This window comes from Eutrigla gurnardus (assembly GCF_963514095.1).
Source record: "Eutrigla gurnardus genome assembly, chromosome: 5".
Classification (NCBI taxonomy): domain Eukaryota; kingdom Metazoa; phylum Chordata; class Actinopteri; order Perciformes; family Triglidae; genus Eutrigla; species Eutrigla gurnardus.
In genome coordinates, this window is record NC_139919.1 from 11,840,684 (window position 1) to 11,859,259 (window position 18,576).

The 18,576-nt window shown below is 42.8% G+C and overlaps 1 protein-coding gene across 1 annotated transcript in view; it reads right to left on the bottom strand.

Moving 5' to 3' along the window:
* afg2a (AFG2 AAA ATPase homolog A) overlaps window positions 1-18,576 on the bottom strand; it is a 109,456-nt gene that overhangs the window by 62,313 nt on the left and 28,567 nt on the right. The window contains exons 13-15 of the mRNA XM_084010367.1: window positions 15,756-15,809; window positions 15,411-15,490; window positions 11,095-11,221 (exon numbers count right to left, since the gene is read on the bottom strand). Coding sequence (XP_083866493.1) covers window positions 11,095-11,221; window positions 15,411-15,490; window positions 15,756-15,809 — 261 coding nt within the window. The remainder of the gene's footprint in view (window positions 1-11,094; window positions 11,222-15,410; window positions 15,491-15,755; window positions 15,810-18,576) is intronic.

Sequence of the window (18,576 nt, forward strand, 5' to 3'; positions counted from 1 at the left end):
CAAAAAAAAGGAGCACAAACCTGCTTTTTATCACAGGAAAAAAAAGGAGACACACTGTAGCTCCCCCTCCTCCAACTCCCATTTCAAATCCCCCCAAAACTTACACCTTATCCACTTGTAAGCAGCTCTTAATGTGGTGTTGGGATCCCCTGAGCAGAGAGCCAGGCTCAGGGAGCTTCAGCAGGGGATATTTGGAACATACAAAGGGGGTATTATTTGTTGCAACCCCCCCAGTTGGCCCCCTACCAGCTTGTATTCTGTATGTGGGTCTGACTGTATCCTGATGGTGACGAAGGATGACTCCTTCTTACTGCCTTTTTGAATTACACAGACTAGAGAAAGAACAAGCCAGCTATCTAATGTCCCCTCATCTTATCTCAAGCAGCAGCACCACACACAAATAATTACCATTGACGACTGATTGGCAAATGTTTTCAGTTACTGGCAGAATGTTAGTGTTAAATTACTTTTTCTCAAGCTGACATTGATACAGCCACAACTGTAATGTCATTAAAGGAAAAACAAACTAATATTTTTCACAAAGCTGTGAAGAAATTTGTGTTTTCTCTGTTTTTGCGAATTAATAGAAAGTTTTGCTACATTACTTACCAATTTGTCTCGCTTGCCAAAAGGTAGCCATCTTGAATTTTTGGGAAAATTGGTAGTTTATCGTCTAATTATATAACTGGTTTTGATTGCTGTATCCATAACTCTTATGACTTAGTAGTTGTACTGTAATCAGGAATGTCTAGGTTGCATATCTGCGGCATGATGTGTTTCAAAGGTGACATCATATTGATGTCAGCATATTCTATAACAACATTAAGGCAACCGAGTTACTGAAGCATTTTTCTCCAAATATGGACAACATTTCCATTTTTTTCAAACCTCACTTGTCTCTGCTCTGTATTTTATCTGTGTTTAGGTGGGGGCATGTTGTTTCAGGTACCGGTGAGACATGAAATACTATCCAGGAGGCCGGTTTGAATAATAGATTCATGAGCTCGAAGGCTTATCAGATGCCAAAACACTGCACTGTGGTTTACAATACTCAGAGACAGGATTTTACAACTCCAGAAAGTTATTACGGTGGCAATTATTCCATTTTTCATCACAAGACAAACAGAAGAAAAAGTGTTCGTGTTACAGTTTTGACAGCTTTATAGCTAGCTAACCATGTAGCTGGATGATTAGCTAGGTGTCAACCAAGCATCACTGCAAATTACCACACAAGGGAACACATCCATCAGACGCTAGAATCTATTTACCTGCTAGTAGGTATCAATGCTCAGTGTGTTGAGGTGTGAGGTGGGATGTGGTGGCCTAAAGGTTAGAGAAGAAAGAGTTTCAATCCCCAGGACTCGCAGGATAAGACTGGGTAGGGAAGGCCCTTAACCCCAACAGATCCAGTGGAACTGCTCAACGGCAGCAGATCAGACCAGTTTAACTAGAAAGTACTCGATACCTTTAAGGTATTGACCAAAATAACTCAGCAACAAGTTGTATTAACACTTCTGCCATTAAAGGATATCTGCAATTGATCCTTTTTGTCTGAGGATGTCTTTGGATGGGTATTCAGCTTCTGCTACAAAGTGGTCCCACCACCCTGGGTTGGTGGACGGTGTTATCAGCATTAACCGCTGTGTGAACTCTGTGCAGTGCGGCGATTAGCTAAATCAAATGAAGTACTCTATGGTATCGGGATGACTTCAAGGGTACTGGTATTGGTACTAGCATTGTAATGTTTTAAGCAATACCCAGCCCTAGTTTCCAGGTGTGATTGTGTTATTGTGTGTATGTCATTTAAGTATTCCTGAAAAAGAGAACAATTCTCCAAGTGAAACCCCCCCTGAATGAACAAAAAAAAACCCCACTAAAGACACTGCAGTTCACTGTGTCTGCAACATATATGTTGTTAAAATATTTTATTTCAGCTCACACACATAACTGGTACAGTACTGTGTGAATGCCAAACGCTGCTGCTTTGCAACTAAGCATCTGGAAGTGGAATAGACTGATTTACACAGTATGTGCATGCTAGTAAGTGATTGGATGGTAGCCACAATGTACAAGAGACCACTGTGCACTAATTGTGCCCATTAGGGGTGATAAAATCTGCTATCATGCTAAATTCAATTTTATGTAACAACATTCATGCTCATTGATTGGTAACGTTGCCCACAATAACAAGTATGCCTTGTTAAAAGGATAACTGCCTCAGAATGAAGAGCACAGAAGAAGCCGACAAAGAGACAAATAGAAAGAAGACAAAAGAAATACAGCGAAAGGCAATAAAAAAGAGTGCAATAAAGACAGAGGGACTGAGACGTTAAGAAAGAAGAAAATATAGTAGCTCTGCAGCGGTGTTGCAGGAGGGGGGTTTGGAGTAGCATTTGTGAGAATAAACGAGATTTCCTGAACTGAGAGCATTCCAAGGGCGCCGGTGGTCTCGGTTTGCCAAGAGGCAAGACGACACATGCTGGAGATGTCTGCCAGGTAGCAGAGCACAAAGAGCCCTCATTTCCTCCCTATCCCTCCCTCCCTCCCCTCCACCACCCTCACCCCCACCCAACACACACACACACACACACACACACACACACACACACACACACACACACACACACACACACCATCCTCATGTCTTTCTCTCTGCAGCTCACCAAAACAGAGGAGTAGCTGACGGAAATGCAGTGTCTTTTGATTTATAAATGGCAAGTTGCACACGCCTTCAACATTGAGAGCTCTTTGCCAAGAAACTGAGAAAACAAACATGCATGCACCACCAGCTACAAGCACAAAGCAATTTCTTATATCTTCACTTTTTTACCTCCGCCAAGATTACATTTCAGTTTGGTTTGTTTGACAGGAGGATTACAGAAAAACTACAGGTCTGATTTTCATGAAACTTGGTGGAAGGGTGTAGCATGAGCCGGGGAAGAAGCCATTAATCTTTGGAGCGGATCTGCATCACAGGGTGGATACGGGCATTATTTTTCACTTACGATTACGACTTACGATTTTTCACTTACTGATATGTTATATCAGAATAATGATTCCTTTAATACCATCAACAACTTTCATTTCATCAAGTTTCATTCCACTTCCGACTACACTTTCTCCCACTGAGTCAAAGCTTTTTTCGTTAGTTTGGTCTTGCAGGGTTTTTTTTCTGCGTCTGGTCGGATTGGAGGCTTTTTGTGGTGGTATTCTTGGATGCACACATGTGTAAGCTGATACTAATACAGCCCTTGAAGTTTGATACTTGCCTGGGGATCCTACTCCCCCAATGCTCACAAACACACATGCACACAGCTTCCCAGAGCTCATCCATCCCTAGGTGGTATCCCATTACTTGCTTGCAAAGACACACACACACACACACACACACACACACACACACACACACACACACACACACACACACACACACACACACACACACACACACACACACACACACACACACACACACTTTTGTTTTCTTTTGCCACTGTAGCTTCTGAGCCACAAGCCAAAACTCTTACTCTGCCTTCTAATTACTGCATCTTAGAAATACAACCGAGGCAGGAAATACTTTAAATACTCTCAAAACAGGACGGTGAGAGAACAGTGTTTAAGCAAAGAGAATAAGCTATTGGTTAATATTGAGAACTGAACCCTGGGTGAAAACTGTTAAAAAAAAGAAAAAGTACACAGCATTTCAGCTGATAGATGACTAATAATAGTGTGGATAATATTGAGAGCCCGGCTTCAGCTGGACTCCCTGTACTGTGGCAGAGGGGCCCTTTTTAGAACCATGCAGTCAGGAAAAAAACAGTGAATAAGCTCTAATCCTTTAAGACAGCACCAATAGAGATTCCATCATGCTTGGCTCGTCACGAGAAGAGGGCAAAGCTTGGGAGATGATAACGTCAGTCCAACACAAAATAAAATATGGTCTGTTTTGACTGGCTGGCTTATAGCTGCTCTTTTAGCGAAGGGCTGTTTCCTGTTGAGTGGAGGCATGACTCAGGTGGAGGTTTCTGGCGAAACAAAAGGTGCTCACGGAGCCAAACTTTGAGGATCCTCCGATGCCCTCGTGTGAGGCCCAATAACAAAGGCTGAAATGTTTTGAGTGTTCATGGGAGGCTTTCTTCACTCAGGTCTTAATGTTGAGTTGTTACGGGGGGAGGAATTAAGAGGTATTCATATGTGCCAACACACACAAAACAAAAGCACGTGTTTTAGATACACACACACATTGTAGGTAACTCAGATGAAGTTCCCACTCGCAAAAAAGCAGCCGTCTTTCACCTTTTTTACTGACATTTAATAGATGAAATGATGATTCCATACAATAGAATCAACCTTGACATGATAGTTGTGACACGAGTTAACGCTCAACAATGACTTCCAATCACAACTCGTGTACGAGAGTCAATGTAATTTTCTTTTCTGTGGGTAGCACTGTCGCCTCACAGCGAGAGGGTCCCGGATTCGATTCCCGGTTAATTGATGACTCTAAATTGCCCGTAGGTGTGAATGTGAGCGTGAATGGTTGTCTGTCTCTACATGTCTGATCAGTGTACCCCGCCTTCGTCCAATGTCGGCGGGGATCGGCTCCAGCCCCCACCCCCGGATGGATGGATGGATGGATGATTTATAATTTATTTGTCACTTTCTCAATAGCTACGAGGTGGGAAAACCCACCATTCTGGTTCACCGTGACAAAAGCATAAATCATTCGCAAAACACTGCTGATTAAGATCTGGAACACCAGCATGCAAGCGTACATGAATGGGAACACACACACACACACACACACACACACACACACACAGGCACTGATGTGAGCTCTAAATGCAAGCGAGATAGAGAGAGAGAGAGAGAGAGAGAGAGAGAGAGAGAGAGAGAGAGAGAGAGAGAGAGAGAAGAAGAAAAAAATCAAAGCTCCACTTAGCTAATGCCTGAATATTTACCAAGTGGCCCACTAATTACAGTCTGGTGGAATTCGACTGTGATTACAATTAGCAACGTCCAGACTGGCTAGGAAAACACTGGCAGATGTTCAGGCTGCTCAAACTGGCCTGATGTCGGGTATTTACTTTCTATGACTCCCGTTAAAGACCAGCAGGGCACAGAGGGACTTTATGAATTAATGTAACTTTACCACCACGGACCTGTTGGTTAGGAAGAAGACACAGAGCCAGATGCTCTGCAGTCATGTGCATGGAATTACAAATGACAGCAGGAGAGGTCCGGTTGATAGATACGCATTGTGAATTATAGCGGGTCTTGAGATTAGAAAATGACCACTAACACTGTAAAAACAAGCATGACTTAAAAATAAGAAAGTAGTGACAGCAAATTGGTCAAATGTTGCACCAATACGACGCTGGCATGTGTTACTGGAAGCATGTGTTGGGACACAAGACCACAAGACCATGACGGCTCATCAAGTATCTCACAGGGCCTCATGTTTCAGTGCCGTACATCGCGCTGCAGAGCTACAATTGAGTGAATGAACAAAACAAAGTGGAAATCAAGAACGAATTGCTGCCAAATTTAGAGAAACGGCATACAAAATGTGGAGCTGCTATGAAGTGAAAGCTGCACAAATACAATAATCCGATACAACAGGATATTAAATACGACACAGTTCCAGTCTGCTTTTTTATGTGGTAAAACTTAAGTGAGATATGTTTCCTGCTGTCGCCTCAGCCACAAAGAACGTTGGCATCTGACATTTAGACGTCACTTCTATCTAAAATCCTTTATATCACTTTGAGTACATAGTGAGGTTTCTCACATTATCCATTGAGGGACCTTTTTTCAAGCATTTCTATTCATTCTGGGAAGTGTTTAATCCATAGGAATTGTCAGTATTGATGATCATTGTGCAAAGAACTAACACATGTCAGGTTTGGCACCATCTCCTGTTCAGAAGCCACACTACAGTACACGGAGCTGATTTTCAGAGGGAGAAGCATGAGGACGAGACAAGGGGAGAAGACCTAATGCAGAGTGAGTGGACAGAAGGGACAAGATATTCTGCAGTGACAGAAGATGAGATAACAAAACCAAAAACTTTATAATGGAGACATGATGCCTCTTTTTACATCGCTAAAACAGAAATGGATTTTTTTGCACCACTTGCCCCATTAAGTTCCTCTATCCTCTGTGTTACACTGGATTTTACAATGTCACCATAATCAAAACCAACTGTTTTATCCGGCAAATCTGTCAAATAGGAGGAAGGAAAGGAAGACATTGCAACCGTGTATTTGTTGTGATGGTTGCAGCATGGTAACACACCTGTGAGAGAGCTGTTAGGTGATTCAAACGGCATTTTGGCACAATTTCACCCCCGACACAGCCAGTGAGATGTGAAGGTAGGTAACACTGGGAAAAAGGAAATAGGTAAGTGGGTGTGTGACTGCTCGTACCAGCCAGGACATGATTTGTCATTATAATTATAGTTTAATAGCTATAATGTCTATATTTATGAAATATAAACACTGAAAGCATTTTCTCAGTAGCTGAGAGAGATTGTGACCTCTTGTGTCCTCGAGATAGTCGCAGGATAGGTGTGCATCCCAGCTGAATGCATTTATCTGACTATCTGCTGGATGAGACAGGTTTGCTGGATTACATTTAAAATAATGATCTCAACGATTTTCATTCACAAATGGTGATTTAACAAAAGAAAAATGAAGCTGTTTGGATCAGAGCAGTGAAGTCCACAAACGCACCTGCAATTACCACGTATCGCCAAAGGTGCCGCCAAAGAGATCTTTGAGATTGTAACTTTAACCAGCAAATGGGGGTTGGAACCAAAAACTGAGAAAGAAGCTGCGCTGACAAGATCAGCAGATTGACGAGTCAGATAACTGACAACAATTTAGCCAAGATGAGGTTGACAGTTTATAATGGTTTTCAGATTGGATTGGCATCTGCAACAGCTTTTAAACAATTGTTTAAGACATTTATTCAGCAACATGATTAAGAGTCGACAGCTATGCTAGCATAGGCTGCACTTTAAGGCACATCGGTACTTTAAGCTAAATGCTAAAACTGTGCCTTAAGTTCAGTGACAAGGCGAGCCCACTGATGGTATTTTCATGTGGGATTGTATCAGGTACATATCCATAGCTACAGTTGATGGCAGTTGGCACAGTTTGGAGAAACAAGAGTACCAACACAGGAGCAAAGCGATACAGCAACACATTTTTACCACTGAAATAAATATATATTTATATATTTAAATATATATTTCTAATATTTAACCCCATTACTTTGCCGTCAGACAGCCCTTGAAACAGGGAAAGAAGCCATTATCTATGCTGTCTTCAACAAAACTGAGTTGCTGGTCTGCTGCTGCCTCCGTCGGTTAGTTTGTTTGAGTTACTGCGTAACTTTAGCGAAACCGAACTCACCCATTAAAACACTAAAAACTCACACAACCCCACTTCAAAAAATCTTAACCACCCATTTAAAAGGATACACTGTTGTTAAAAGTGTTAGCATGCTAACATTTGCTATTTAGCCATTCCTAGATTTGTGCCCCTATAGCATGGCTTCTCTATGTTTTATAACCTTGCAAAAACATTTTTGGACTGTCTGTCAGACAAACCAAGTCATGTCAAGATGTCACCCTGTAATTGCAACCCTCCACACAGCTTGCGTTTTTTCCTCGTTGGAAATGTATATTGACACGTTCCAAAGCCCTGGGGTCTCATCATTCTTTGACAACTGTGAAATGCCGCCATGTTAATTGTTCCTATAGAGTATCAGGATAGACATACTGTCTTTTCAACTCTCATTCTATTGCCTCTGTTTTTGTTTTCACCCCTTCATCTGATAAGAGCCCAGTTGGGAATCTCTGGTCCTAAACAAAGACCCATCTGCTAGTAATCTTCCCCACTGTAAGCACTCCTGCCTCCTGATAGCATGGACGAAGCCCCGGCACACATTAGGGTAAACAAATGGGCTGTTCCGTGAAACAACAAACCAACACGATCTTTCCTGAGGAATACGCCACCAACAGCAACAAACTGAAAGAGGAAAACATTGGGTCAAAATGTGGTTTTAAACAAACTTTGGAATTGTAAAAAGGGACATCAACGACCTACTAGACGGACAGCTGCTTGACAAACAGAAGGACAGGGGGTTCTTCCTTCTAAACAGGCTGGATAGTTATTCCTGATGGTGCTAATCAATCACCAAGCGTGGTCACGCAGGGTCAGAGGTGGGCTTGGGTGACTGGCGCAATACAAAGGAAAGAGGAAGTGTAGGACGTTATTTTAAGGTGGGGGCAGTAGAAGGTGCAAAAAGGGGGGGGGGGGGGGGGTACTTGGTGACATGTCATCATGTAGAGGAATGGACTAACCTACTTACATTTGCAACTGCACCTTCGACACATCTTACACTACTTATGCAATGATATAAATACGGTAGCGCATATATATATATATATATGTGTGTGTGTGTGTGTGTTTGGCACAAGAATAGTAAGACTGCAGCCATGCATAACCTTTATCTTTTTAAATATCAAAGTGAAACGAATGAGGGGGGGAAGCCATGGGACCTGTATTTCTCTTCTTTTGTGATTACGTTTGTCTCGTGACATTAGTCACGTTATGTCTGTATGTTGTTGCATAGCTGCTCATTAATGCCACTGATGAAAAACAAAGGCCAGAAGACGTTCTAGGTCTTCGTGCAAATGCAGGACAAGATGTCTTGTTTAAATAAAGTCAGGCTTCAGTTCATCAATACTAAGGTCCCCTATAGTTTATATTCAAAAGGTGCTGCAGAGTGGAAATCAGACAAGAAGCAACCTCATTTAAACTGGATAAGAAGAGGAAGTGCACACTGTCCCGTAGCTGGGTTGAAAGATGGACATCAGGTCTGCTTCTTTCAAACTAAAGTTAACGCCACCTTCTTCCCTCTCCTCCTCTCCCCATCCCTCCCACTCTGTCCATCAAACAGCTGAGGCCCCCAGCAGCCTCCTCTGCTACACCAACAGTTGACAATGACTTCACTGACACCCCGGCGTCGCATTAATCTTCATTTGCCCCATCATATCCTGCCATTGGTATGGAAATGCCGCCCTCTCCGGTGTGAACTGACAGTCAGTGTCGGCGGTGGCAAAGGGAGGCGGGTAGGGTGCTCAAACCTTGGGGGGCCAGGGGGGAGGGGGGCCTATCCGTCCATTTGGCAGCTTCCGCTCCCGATGTATGTCATAGGTTCCTCATTCAAATGACTTGAACCTTGCTAAACAGCCAGGCACACAGACTCGGTGGGGGGGTGCAGGCAGGAGGATCTGATTTCTCAGCTGCCCGGGAGACCACTTCCTGAGAGACAGGCTTGTGGAAGGACGCCTGGGGTTTCCCCATCTGTCCACCCAGGGGCTTGACCCCCTCCCGTCTCTTTCTCACTCTCTCGAAAGGAGACGGCAACCAGTTGCAGAGGTGGAGGAAGTCGCTGTCATTTCCCCACCACAGCGATGGATCGATACTCCACAAGTGGACTAGTAACGGTTGGGGTTGGTGGAGTGTTTGGGGCTTTACACCAAATTTGTATGTGGAGGATATCTTCACTGATAAGTCGCAGTGCTGATAGATTTGCAGTGAGAAAGCAACAGTTTACATAAAACAACTTCTAACAAACACAATCTGCTTTCTGCCGTCACAAACATCATGTAAATGAGAAACGCTGGTTCTGAAATGCTTTTAATTTTGGGAAAGGAGCATATAAGCGTTCTCAAAACCTCTAGTGCAACACAGACAGTAGTCGCCTGGAAGGCAACTTTATTCTTGCCAGAACTAGTGTTTTCCAAATCTCTATTATTGAGGGGATGCATAACATGTTTTAATGACGGACAGTCATGATGGACACAAATATCACCAAGAGAATTGATCATTAAATAAAATTGTTCAGAAAATTACTTAAAGCAACAACTCCATGACTTTGGGTAAATGTATCATTATTATTACTTAGAAATGTTTAGAATATTTCAGAATAAAACACATCCTTACAGCATCGGCGATATGAAAGTATTTAAAGTTGAAGAGGAAGAAAGACAGAGACAGACGGCTGTCTGTGAACAGGAGCTTCAGAAGCACTGCGACATTCTCCTTTCCTGTGTCCTTTCTGACAAGGCACAGACTCCGGCTTTGATCAGCACTCAGGAAATTTCATTAGGACGGAGATGGGTGGATAAGAGACCAAAGAAAGCTTTCGTGGATGGGAAGAGGAAGAGAAGGAGATAAAAAGGATAGAAAATAGAAAATGGAGGGGGGGGGGGGGGGTAGACTGTCATGGAGGGGAAGAAGAAAGAAAGATGAGCTTAATGTTTTACTCATTTTGTGCATTTTAAATTGACTATCAGAAGTGAAGTTGTTACTCTGTTGTAGTTGTTTATTGGCTGGAAGTGTTCACTCTATGCTTTGGGCTAAATGCTACAGTCAACATGCTGCGATTCTCACAATGAGTCTAGCATCCTGATGTTTAGCAGCAATATGTTCATTATCTTGCTTTAGCATGTTAGCGACAGATGCTAACATTTGTTAATAGCAGCTCACACAAAGTGCAGTTGAGACTGAAGGGAAAGACATTGGTTTTGCAGGTATTTGCTCATAACATTTTGACCAAGTTAATTAATTTTGATCAGATGATGAAGAAAAAGTCAGGCTAATTTATACCTAACTTATTCGGGACTAAAATGTCAGCAAATGTCATGAAAAATCCGAAGAAGAGTTGTAGAGTGACTTCACTCAAAGTGATGAATGTGGAAGAAAAGTCAGGGGATCACCAGGGTTTACATTAAACTATCCAAACACTGCTCCTGAAAACCAAAACCAAACAACGTGTACAAACGCTTGAGCGTCGACATCAACGGCGCCAAGACAATGCAGTGACAGCGTCCAAAGAGAGAGTCGAGGGAGACAGACCGGAGCAGGCGACCTTTGACCTTATCAATCATGTACAACAGAGGAAGGGAGGGCAAGGAGGAGACAAGAGAGACAAACACACAACATCTCCTCGACCTTATCCATCAGGGACCAAAGGGGAGGAAGGGGAGATAAAGACAGCGAGCCGGCATCTGTTTACCTTATCGATCATGTCGGGCCGGTTGGTGGCGGCCAGCACAGTGACGTCTCGGAGCTGCTCGATGCCGTCCATCTCTGTCAGGAGCTGAGCCAGGACCCGGTCGCCTACACCGCCGGAGCCCGAGGAGCTGGAGAGGTGGACGAGGACACAAGATGGATGAGTGGACACGATGGAAAGAGAGGAAAACAGTGATGAGATTGATGTGTGGATGGACCATTGTATGGAAGGATGGATGACAGAGAGGGAAAGGGTCGTATGTAAATTGGTGAGATACTGGGGGAAAAAAGGACATAATGGATGGCGTGAAGGGATGAATTATGATGTACGAAGGATGAATAAATGGATAAACTAGGGTGGGAAGAAGGCAGCTGCATGGATGATACACATATGTAGCAGCATGTGATGCTCTCAGACATCCAATTCAACACGTACAGATAGATGTTACTCATTGGTCAATGATGGTTGCTGTATTACATACTGATGAACATTTTGCCAGTTCTTGGATACTTGCAGGGACCTTCTGAATAGTTTCACTGACACTCTGATGGCAGGTTCTTTCATTAGCACAATTCGTCTTCAAGAAAGAAAAGGCTTTGGCAGCCCAAGTGAGCTTTTCCTGCCAATGACGTCCTGCTGAGCTGCAAGCTGCAACTGAAAACACGTCACCCCACTCAAATAAAGCAGCCTTCTTTTAGACAAAGTTCGCAAATATCTCACCTTGTTTGGACTTGCAAACGTAGTGTCTCTGTTCTGCCAATTTACCAAAGTGTGGAAATGCTGGAGTTTATCCCAAGCAGGTGTCCATATTCTTTAACACCAGCGCGAGGTGTTATGTGTGTAATATTTAAAGTTATTTTCATTTTCATTGATTTAATAATTTCTGTAAGATCTCCCCGATATTGTTTGCAGTTGCTGCCTCACAAACAAGCTAACGAGTAGCTTCAGATTGGTTGTCATGGTAACGCTATGTAAGGTGCTGATCAGAGAGAGCTTATTTTAACAACCTGGGTTACTTTTTACAATTGTTTTCAATGAGAGTCAAGGAATTTGCACGTTGCTTTTGCGTTGCTATGCACCTTGCAGGGTTTTTTTTTAGAGCCCTGAACCGTTCCAGTTGAATAAACAGAAAAATGTCTGATGTCATTAGCGGGTTTTGATATTATGGTGACTGTTATTATTTTTAACTTTACTTTTTCCATGTCAAAAACGTGCTCAGCCTGATCAGGCCCAAAGGGTGGTGACAGTGCAGTTTTAGGAACGCCCCCTACAGGAGGACAAGGCACCGTTCATACACTAACATTTGTATTCAGTCACAGTCATTACAGACATGTTACTGAATTTCTGTGATGTTCAGATGATAGTCGTAATAATAATAAACAGCCTTTCATCTTCATCCTGGGATTCAAATTATGCCATGAACTCAATACAACTCAACCCAAGTGACCCTTCATTAGTGCGCCAGAGATTTGGAGTAAAAGAATAAAAGATGGAACGTGAATGCAGAAGATCCCCTATTGTTTTAAAATAACTGTGGCACTTTCTTTTAGGAAACAGGAAGATATTTTCAGTGGGGGATAAATATGTGAGTATTTGGGGCAGCAGGACAGTGTCCTCAGCATAAACTACAGCGTTTGTTCGATGTTATGGATGGGTCATCCAGTGCAACAGCGTGTCTCATTGATTTGTGCTCTAAATATTTTGTGGAGCAACGGCGCTCTATGGCGTGAAGGAATAACACACAAGGCTTTGGCTGCACCAATATTACTTTCAGTCGGATTTGTAGTCAGCAAGAAAAATCTAACTTGGAATAAAAGCCGCCTTAACCTTTAAGAAACGCATCAGTGTGTTAGTCACTGCATTACGAGGCGGTTATTTTCCATAACGCAGTGCAGACAGTCACCCTTCTCAGCTCAAACACGCACACACGGCCTCTGTTGACAGGGCCAGCGGAAGTGCCAGACGTCATTAGCAGAGACAAGGCTGCAGAGGAGCACAAAGGGGCTCTGTCACTGAGATATGAAGGGGGAGAGAGGGGAGAAACTTTGGGTGAGGGGAGATAGTGGGGAGGAAAGGAAGGTGGGATGATTAGGAGGGATAGAGAGCAATAGAGGGAGAGAGAAAAAGGACAGAGGATGTCAGAAAAACAGGTAGAGAGAGGGGGAAGAGGATGATGATGAGGGTGGCAGAAAAAGAGTGGAGGGAGTGAGACAATAAGGGTGGTGGGAGGGGAATAATAGATGAATGGAGAGAGAGAGAGAAAGCGCTTCAGACTTTCATTGAAACACTCTTTTGTTCATTGTTCTTTTCTCATAATTATCTTCTGTTTTCTAGGATCTCTGTCACGAATGCAGTCAGTTTGCTTTCTTTCTTTCCTTTTCGTTAATCTCTGCTTCTTACGTTCACTCTCTTTTTTTGTTGTCTCCCCTACTTTGCGTCCTGTCCTGTGCTCTTCCCGTCTTCTTCCTGTCTTTTTATTTCGTTCCACCAGTTTAGACTCGTGGCAGGTAGGATGACAGATTTACAGGTGCTTCTCATCTCCTGCCTTGACAGGGAAAAAAACGACACACGTACGCCATACAGCAAAGGCTGGTCTGGTCTGGTTGTGTCAACAGTTTTGAATTCTTGCTGGCGTGCGTGGGCCACTTCATTGATTAAACATGGCAGGAAGAGAAGACCAATAAATATCCGTTCTAGATCCGCGCTAAGTGCACTTTTTAACGTAGCGAGTAGCCTCGAGGGGCGGCTCCAGCCCCACGTAGACCACAGCCGGGCTGCACTGCAGACCCTCACGCTGCGTTGCATTATCGGCGGAAAGCTGGCTCGCGAAAAAAAAAAATTGATTGATGAAGTTGCAATAGAGTCGTATCCTGCACACTGGGAGTGAGTCAAAGCTGAACTCAGCAGCACAGAACAAAAAAAACGTATCCCAGGTTTGCTTCGGGGAAAAAAAACTGAAAGGAAACAGAAATGACTAGTGGCTTTGTCCTATTAGAAAACATCCTGTCATTGACGTACCATCGATTTAAATGTCGTGCTGAAAATAAGCTGTTCGTTTCAAGAGCAAATCTTTCTTTCTCAATTTGTCTCTGGAAATGTTGTTGACTGTCAACTGTTAACTTGAGAGGAACATTCATTAAAGAAAGGTATGTGGAATGTCAAGGTTTCCTTATTCTGCTATAAGTGAAAAATACACATACAAAACTTGCTTGACAGATTTATCTAAAATAAGAAAAATAGATAGAAAAATAAATAAATAAATAAAAATAGATTATTTTGCTAAATATTATACAATTATGTAAAATTTTAGACTTTAAGTTAGTAGTTTAAAAAAAAAAAAAAAAAATCTCACTCTCAGCTGTAGTAATTATAAGCATTATAGTAATTATTTCCAGCACAAGCGTACTGAATCGTCATCATTTATAATAAATACGTCATTGAATCCAATTATTTTATTTATATTTATATTGGTAAAATACCCTCTACTGGATATTGGGATTGAGTTATTGGCATAAAATCGTATTTTCTTAGAAGAGAAAACAAATATTGAGAACTTTGATGAATGGTGGTGATTCTGATCAGAAAAACAAATAATTTTGTTTGGCTGTTAATATATCTTTCTCATGATCAGAGGGACTTTACCAGAAACAAAGATGTGAAAAATGTGATGTGTTAGACGTTGCTTAGTTGTTTCAATCTGACCGAGGGCCCCGGCAGAGAAGCTCTGGCCGTTGGCCTTTCTGCTTCCACCTACAACATTTAGTTTCATCGACTGGTTTACCAGGAGGCATGCTGCATATTTGGCCTTCCCCATCTGCCGTGGCCGGGCACAATGAAGTGTCTGTGTGCCTCCGGTCTGTGTCCTCTGTCCGCTCCCCGTCCTCTTTCCTTTAAGCCACAGATGTTCCCAGTGCCATCCCACTAAAGCGCCTCCAGACAAGACTGTTCTGTGTTCGCCCGGCGGCGAAAAAGCCACAAACGTCTAAGAGGACACCATGGGAACTGAGTGGCTGGCTTTGATAGTGCAGTCATGCAGACTTTTTGGGATGTTTACTCCATCCATTCATAAGTGAATCTTTGTGAAACAAGCTGGTAAATTAAAGCTGGCCCGCAGCGATGACTGTGCATTTGTCATCGCTGGACAATGACTGACCACAGTGCTGTAAATAGTAAACTGTAAAACACTACCGGTGGTCAACAGTGAACTTTCAGAGAGGAAGTGAAAACCCACCAAGTGGGCAGGGACTGTGTTTTTGCCATTAATGCGGCGGTCTCTTGGCATGGTTTCTTCTAATTGTAAACTGAGGAACAGTGCGTACCTTCCTCTTTCGCTGGCGAGAGCGTCGATCTCATCAAAGAAGACGATGGAGGGTGCGACGGCCCTCGCCTTCCTAAACACCTGCAAGCAGAGTCCGCAACAATAGAGAGGAGGAAATCTTTAACAGGACCGATGAATCATTCTCGGCACAAACATACACAGGAAATGTGGTGCTCGTTAATGTCATAAAATACATATCAGGTCATCCGCCCATTACATCAGCGACTACAAATAGTTTGGATGGGTCGACGGGTTCCGGGAAACAACGTCCGCTCGCATAACTTCACATGAACCACTGGAAACGTGTCATGGTAATAATAAGGTAACAGGAGGTAAATGTACTTACTTCTCTCACGGCTCTTTCAGACTCTCCAACATACTTGCTCAGTAACTCTGGACCCTAAAAAAAAAGTTTAAACATGATTTAATAGAGTTTCTCATTTGACATGTGGCCACAATAAACGTCTAGTTACTGCATTGTTTTAATTATGATCAAGCTGGACTGCTATGTTTCGTTTCCTTCACGACTTAAAGGAAAACGGGTCGCTAGAACAATGACCGAGGTCGAGTTTAAAGTATCTGACTTCCAACCAGCTGTAAATAACTGCTATGTCCTTCAGGACACTCGTGACTAATCGTGGTTACGTCTGGTATCACCTGGACGGTTTAAACGGAGAGCTAACATTCAGAGGAGCAGCAGCTGCTCTGTGGCGTCTTTTGGAGATGAAATAGAGGAACACAGTGACACAGTGATAACGCAGTGTGAGAATGTGGTGAAGGACAGCAGGCTGTATGCGCTAATACATCACTAATACACTGTGTGCTGCTTCATGTCTGCGTGGAGCATCTGTGGCTCAGCTGGCAAATTAAGAACTGTCCCACTGTGTGAACACTACAGTACCAGGTTTCCTCACATAGTGCCACTAGTACCGCTGCTATGCTGATGATATTAATATGCATCTAATAGAATATGACTTTCTGGCCAAAACAAAGCACCACATTTAGTTTAGAGCAGCAATGTGAGTGAGATGCACAGCTGGATTTAATGTGTTATTATTGCTGGTTATCTAACTCCTGAAGCGATTACTCTGTGTGATATCACTGCTACCAAGACCACGCCCACACTGAAATATGAAAACTTACAAAAACAAATATATATCACACTTTTTCACCAAAACAACAACAATCTGAGCTATTTGACAATGATTGCAGACGTGGATTTGCTTAAAAACAACCATTATTTCTGCCCATATTTGACGAGCTGGGAGTGAATATCACTCATGTTTTAGTGTGGACAGTAAAAATGGAGCTTTTCAAAAACTTGAAGCACACTGCATACATTTTATCAGATGTTATTTCTGTGGATGTTAAATGTCAGAGTAAATTCAGTTTATTTTGCCAGATGCACTCATGAGCATAAAGGAGGATGCTGTTCTAATGGCAAAGAGGTGGAATTTATGAGCCTCAATCAAATCATGTCATGTGTTTGGAGATAACAAACATGTAAATGACAACAACTAAATATTGAATTCAGATTTATTGAAACACAACATCAGCGATGACCCGATTATATTTTTTGTTTTTTTGACAAAGGAAGAAGAGATTTAGCCAATTTTCCAATACTTTCAGCATTTCAGTGTGGACGGGATACGTTTCAGAAATGTCACAAAGGCATGTGTTCATAGACCAAGTGCATTTTTCTTACAGAGCCAGGCTAGTGTGGACATCGTCTAAAAATACAGCCACAAAAACCTCTGCTTCTTCCGTTTGCACTTCTACAACCACTAATCTAACTTTATTGCTACTACTAACTGAACCTCCTATATCCTCCCGCTCTCTCGTCCCTCTCCTTCAGCCCATTCCTCCCTCTCCTCTCCTTTACTCTGAGGCAGATAAACATCCACTCAGCCCCTAAGAAGAACTTCCTCCCCTGCAATCCACCCTTTCAACACCTCTGGGCTGACGGAGGAGACGACACTTAACTCCCAGCCCTTTTGTCTCCTGCAGTAAGTGTGGAGGTTGACTCATTAATCCCAGGTTCCTCTCTCCGAGGCAGAGCCAAAGGCTGGACACGGTGAGTTTAAAACCATTGACAGTGCAGAGATACGAGCTGTGTCTGTGTGTGTGTGTGTGTGTGTGTGTGTGTCTGTGTGTGTGTGTGTGTGTGTGTGTGTGTGTGTGTGTGTGTGTGTGTGTGTGTGTGTGTGTGTGTGTGTGTGTGTGAGTGTGTGTTTGAGCGGCTGCAGTGGGAGGAAACTGAAATTGACAAGATGATAATAGGGCTTTTTCACGGAGAGGAAACAGGCTGAGACTTAAAGTATCCACATTTAAATCTGGATAACGTATCTATGTCAAAGCCACCGCTGCACTGGAAAAACCTGATACTGTTATTGCAGATGCTGGAGAGCGGCTTTCAGCGGAAGGGACAGGATGTTTTTTAATCCTTTCATAAAGACTTAAAAAACTGCTGTACACGATTAGAGTACAAATCTCTTTTTCTTTATCACCTTTTTAATCAAACACAAAAATATATGTCAACAGCAATGATTCTGTCACTGACATCGGAGTGATGGAGAGAATATTTTGTATTCCAGCTTGTTCATTTATGACAATAACATACTTTTTTCATTATTTAAAGTATTTCAATTACACATTCAATTTGTTTCCCTTTAAATTCAAGGTCAGTCTGAAGTTGGTCTGGATAAGAATAAAGTCCAGATGAAAATGGAGGATGAGGAAAAACTGTGTTTCAAGAAAACCCAAAGAAGTTGTCCCTACATATACCACAACCTCATAGAGCAAAATACAACACAAGCCCGCAAATCACACCCGCATCTGCACACGGCGACCCTTGTCGAGAGATTCTGTCAAAGCGCTCCGTCTCGCATGGCAACAGCTTTGGAAATGATCAAAAATTCAACGGGCTGATCAATCAATCTCTGTCAGCCCGGCCTGAATGGGAAGAGGTGCAGATGACAGAGGGGGTAGCAGAGACGATGGGGGTGATGAATGAGAAGGGACAAACACAGGGTCAAAGGTCAGACAGGGAAGCTTTGTGCAGAGGAAGTTGGGCAGTCAGACCACCTCCAGGTCATCGGGGAAACATCTCCACTACGACTTAGGCGGATTCGATATGCTGTGCATATAATATGTGGATGAGGTCATTT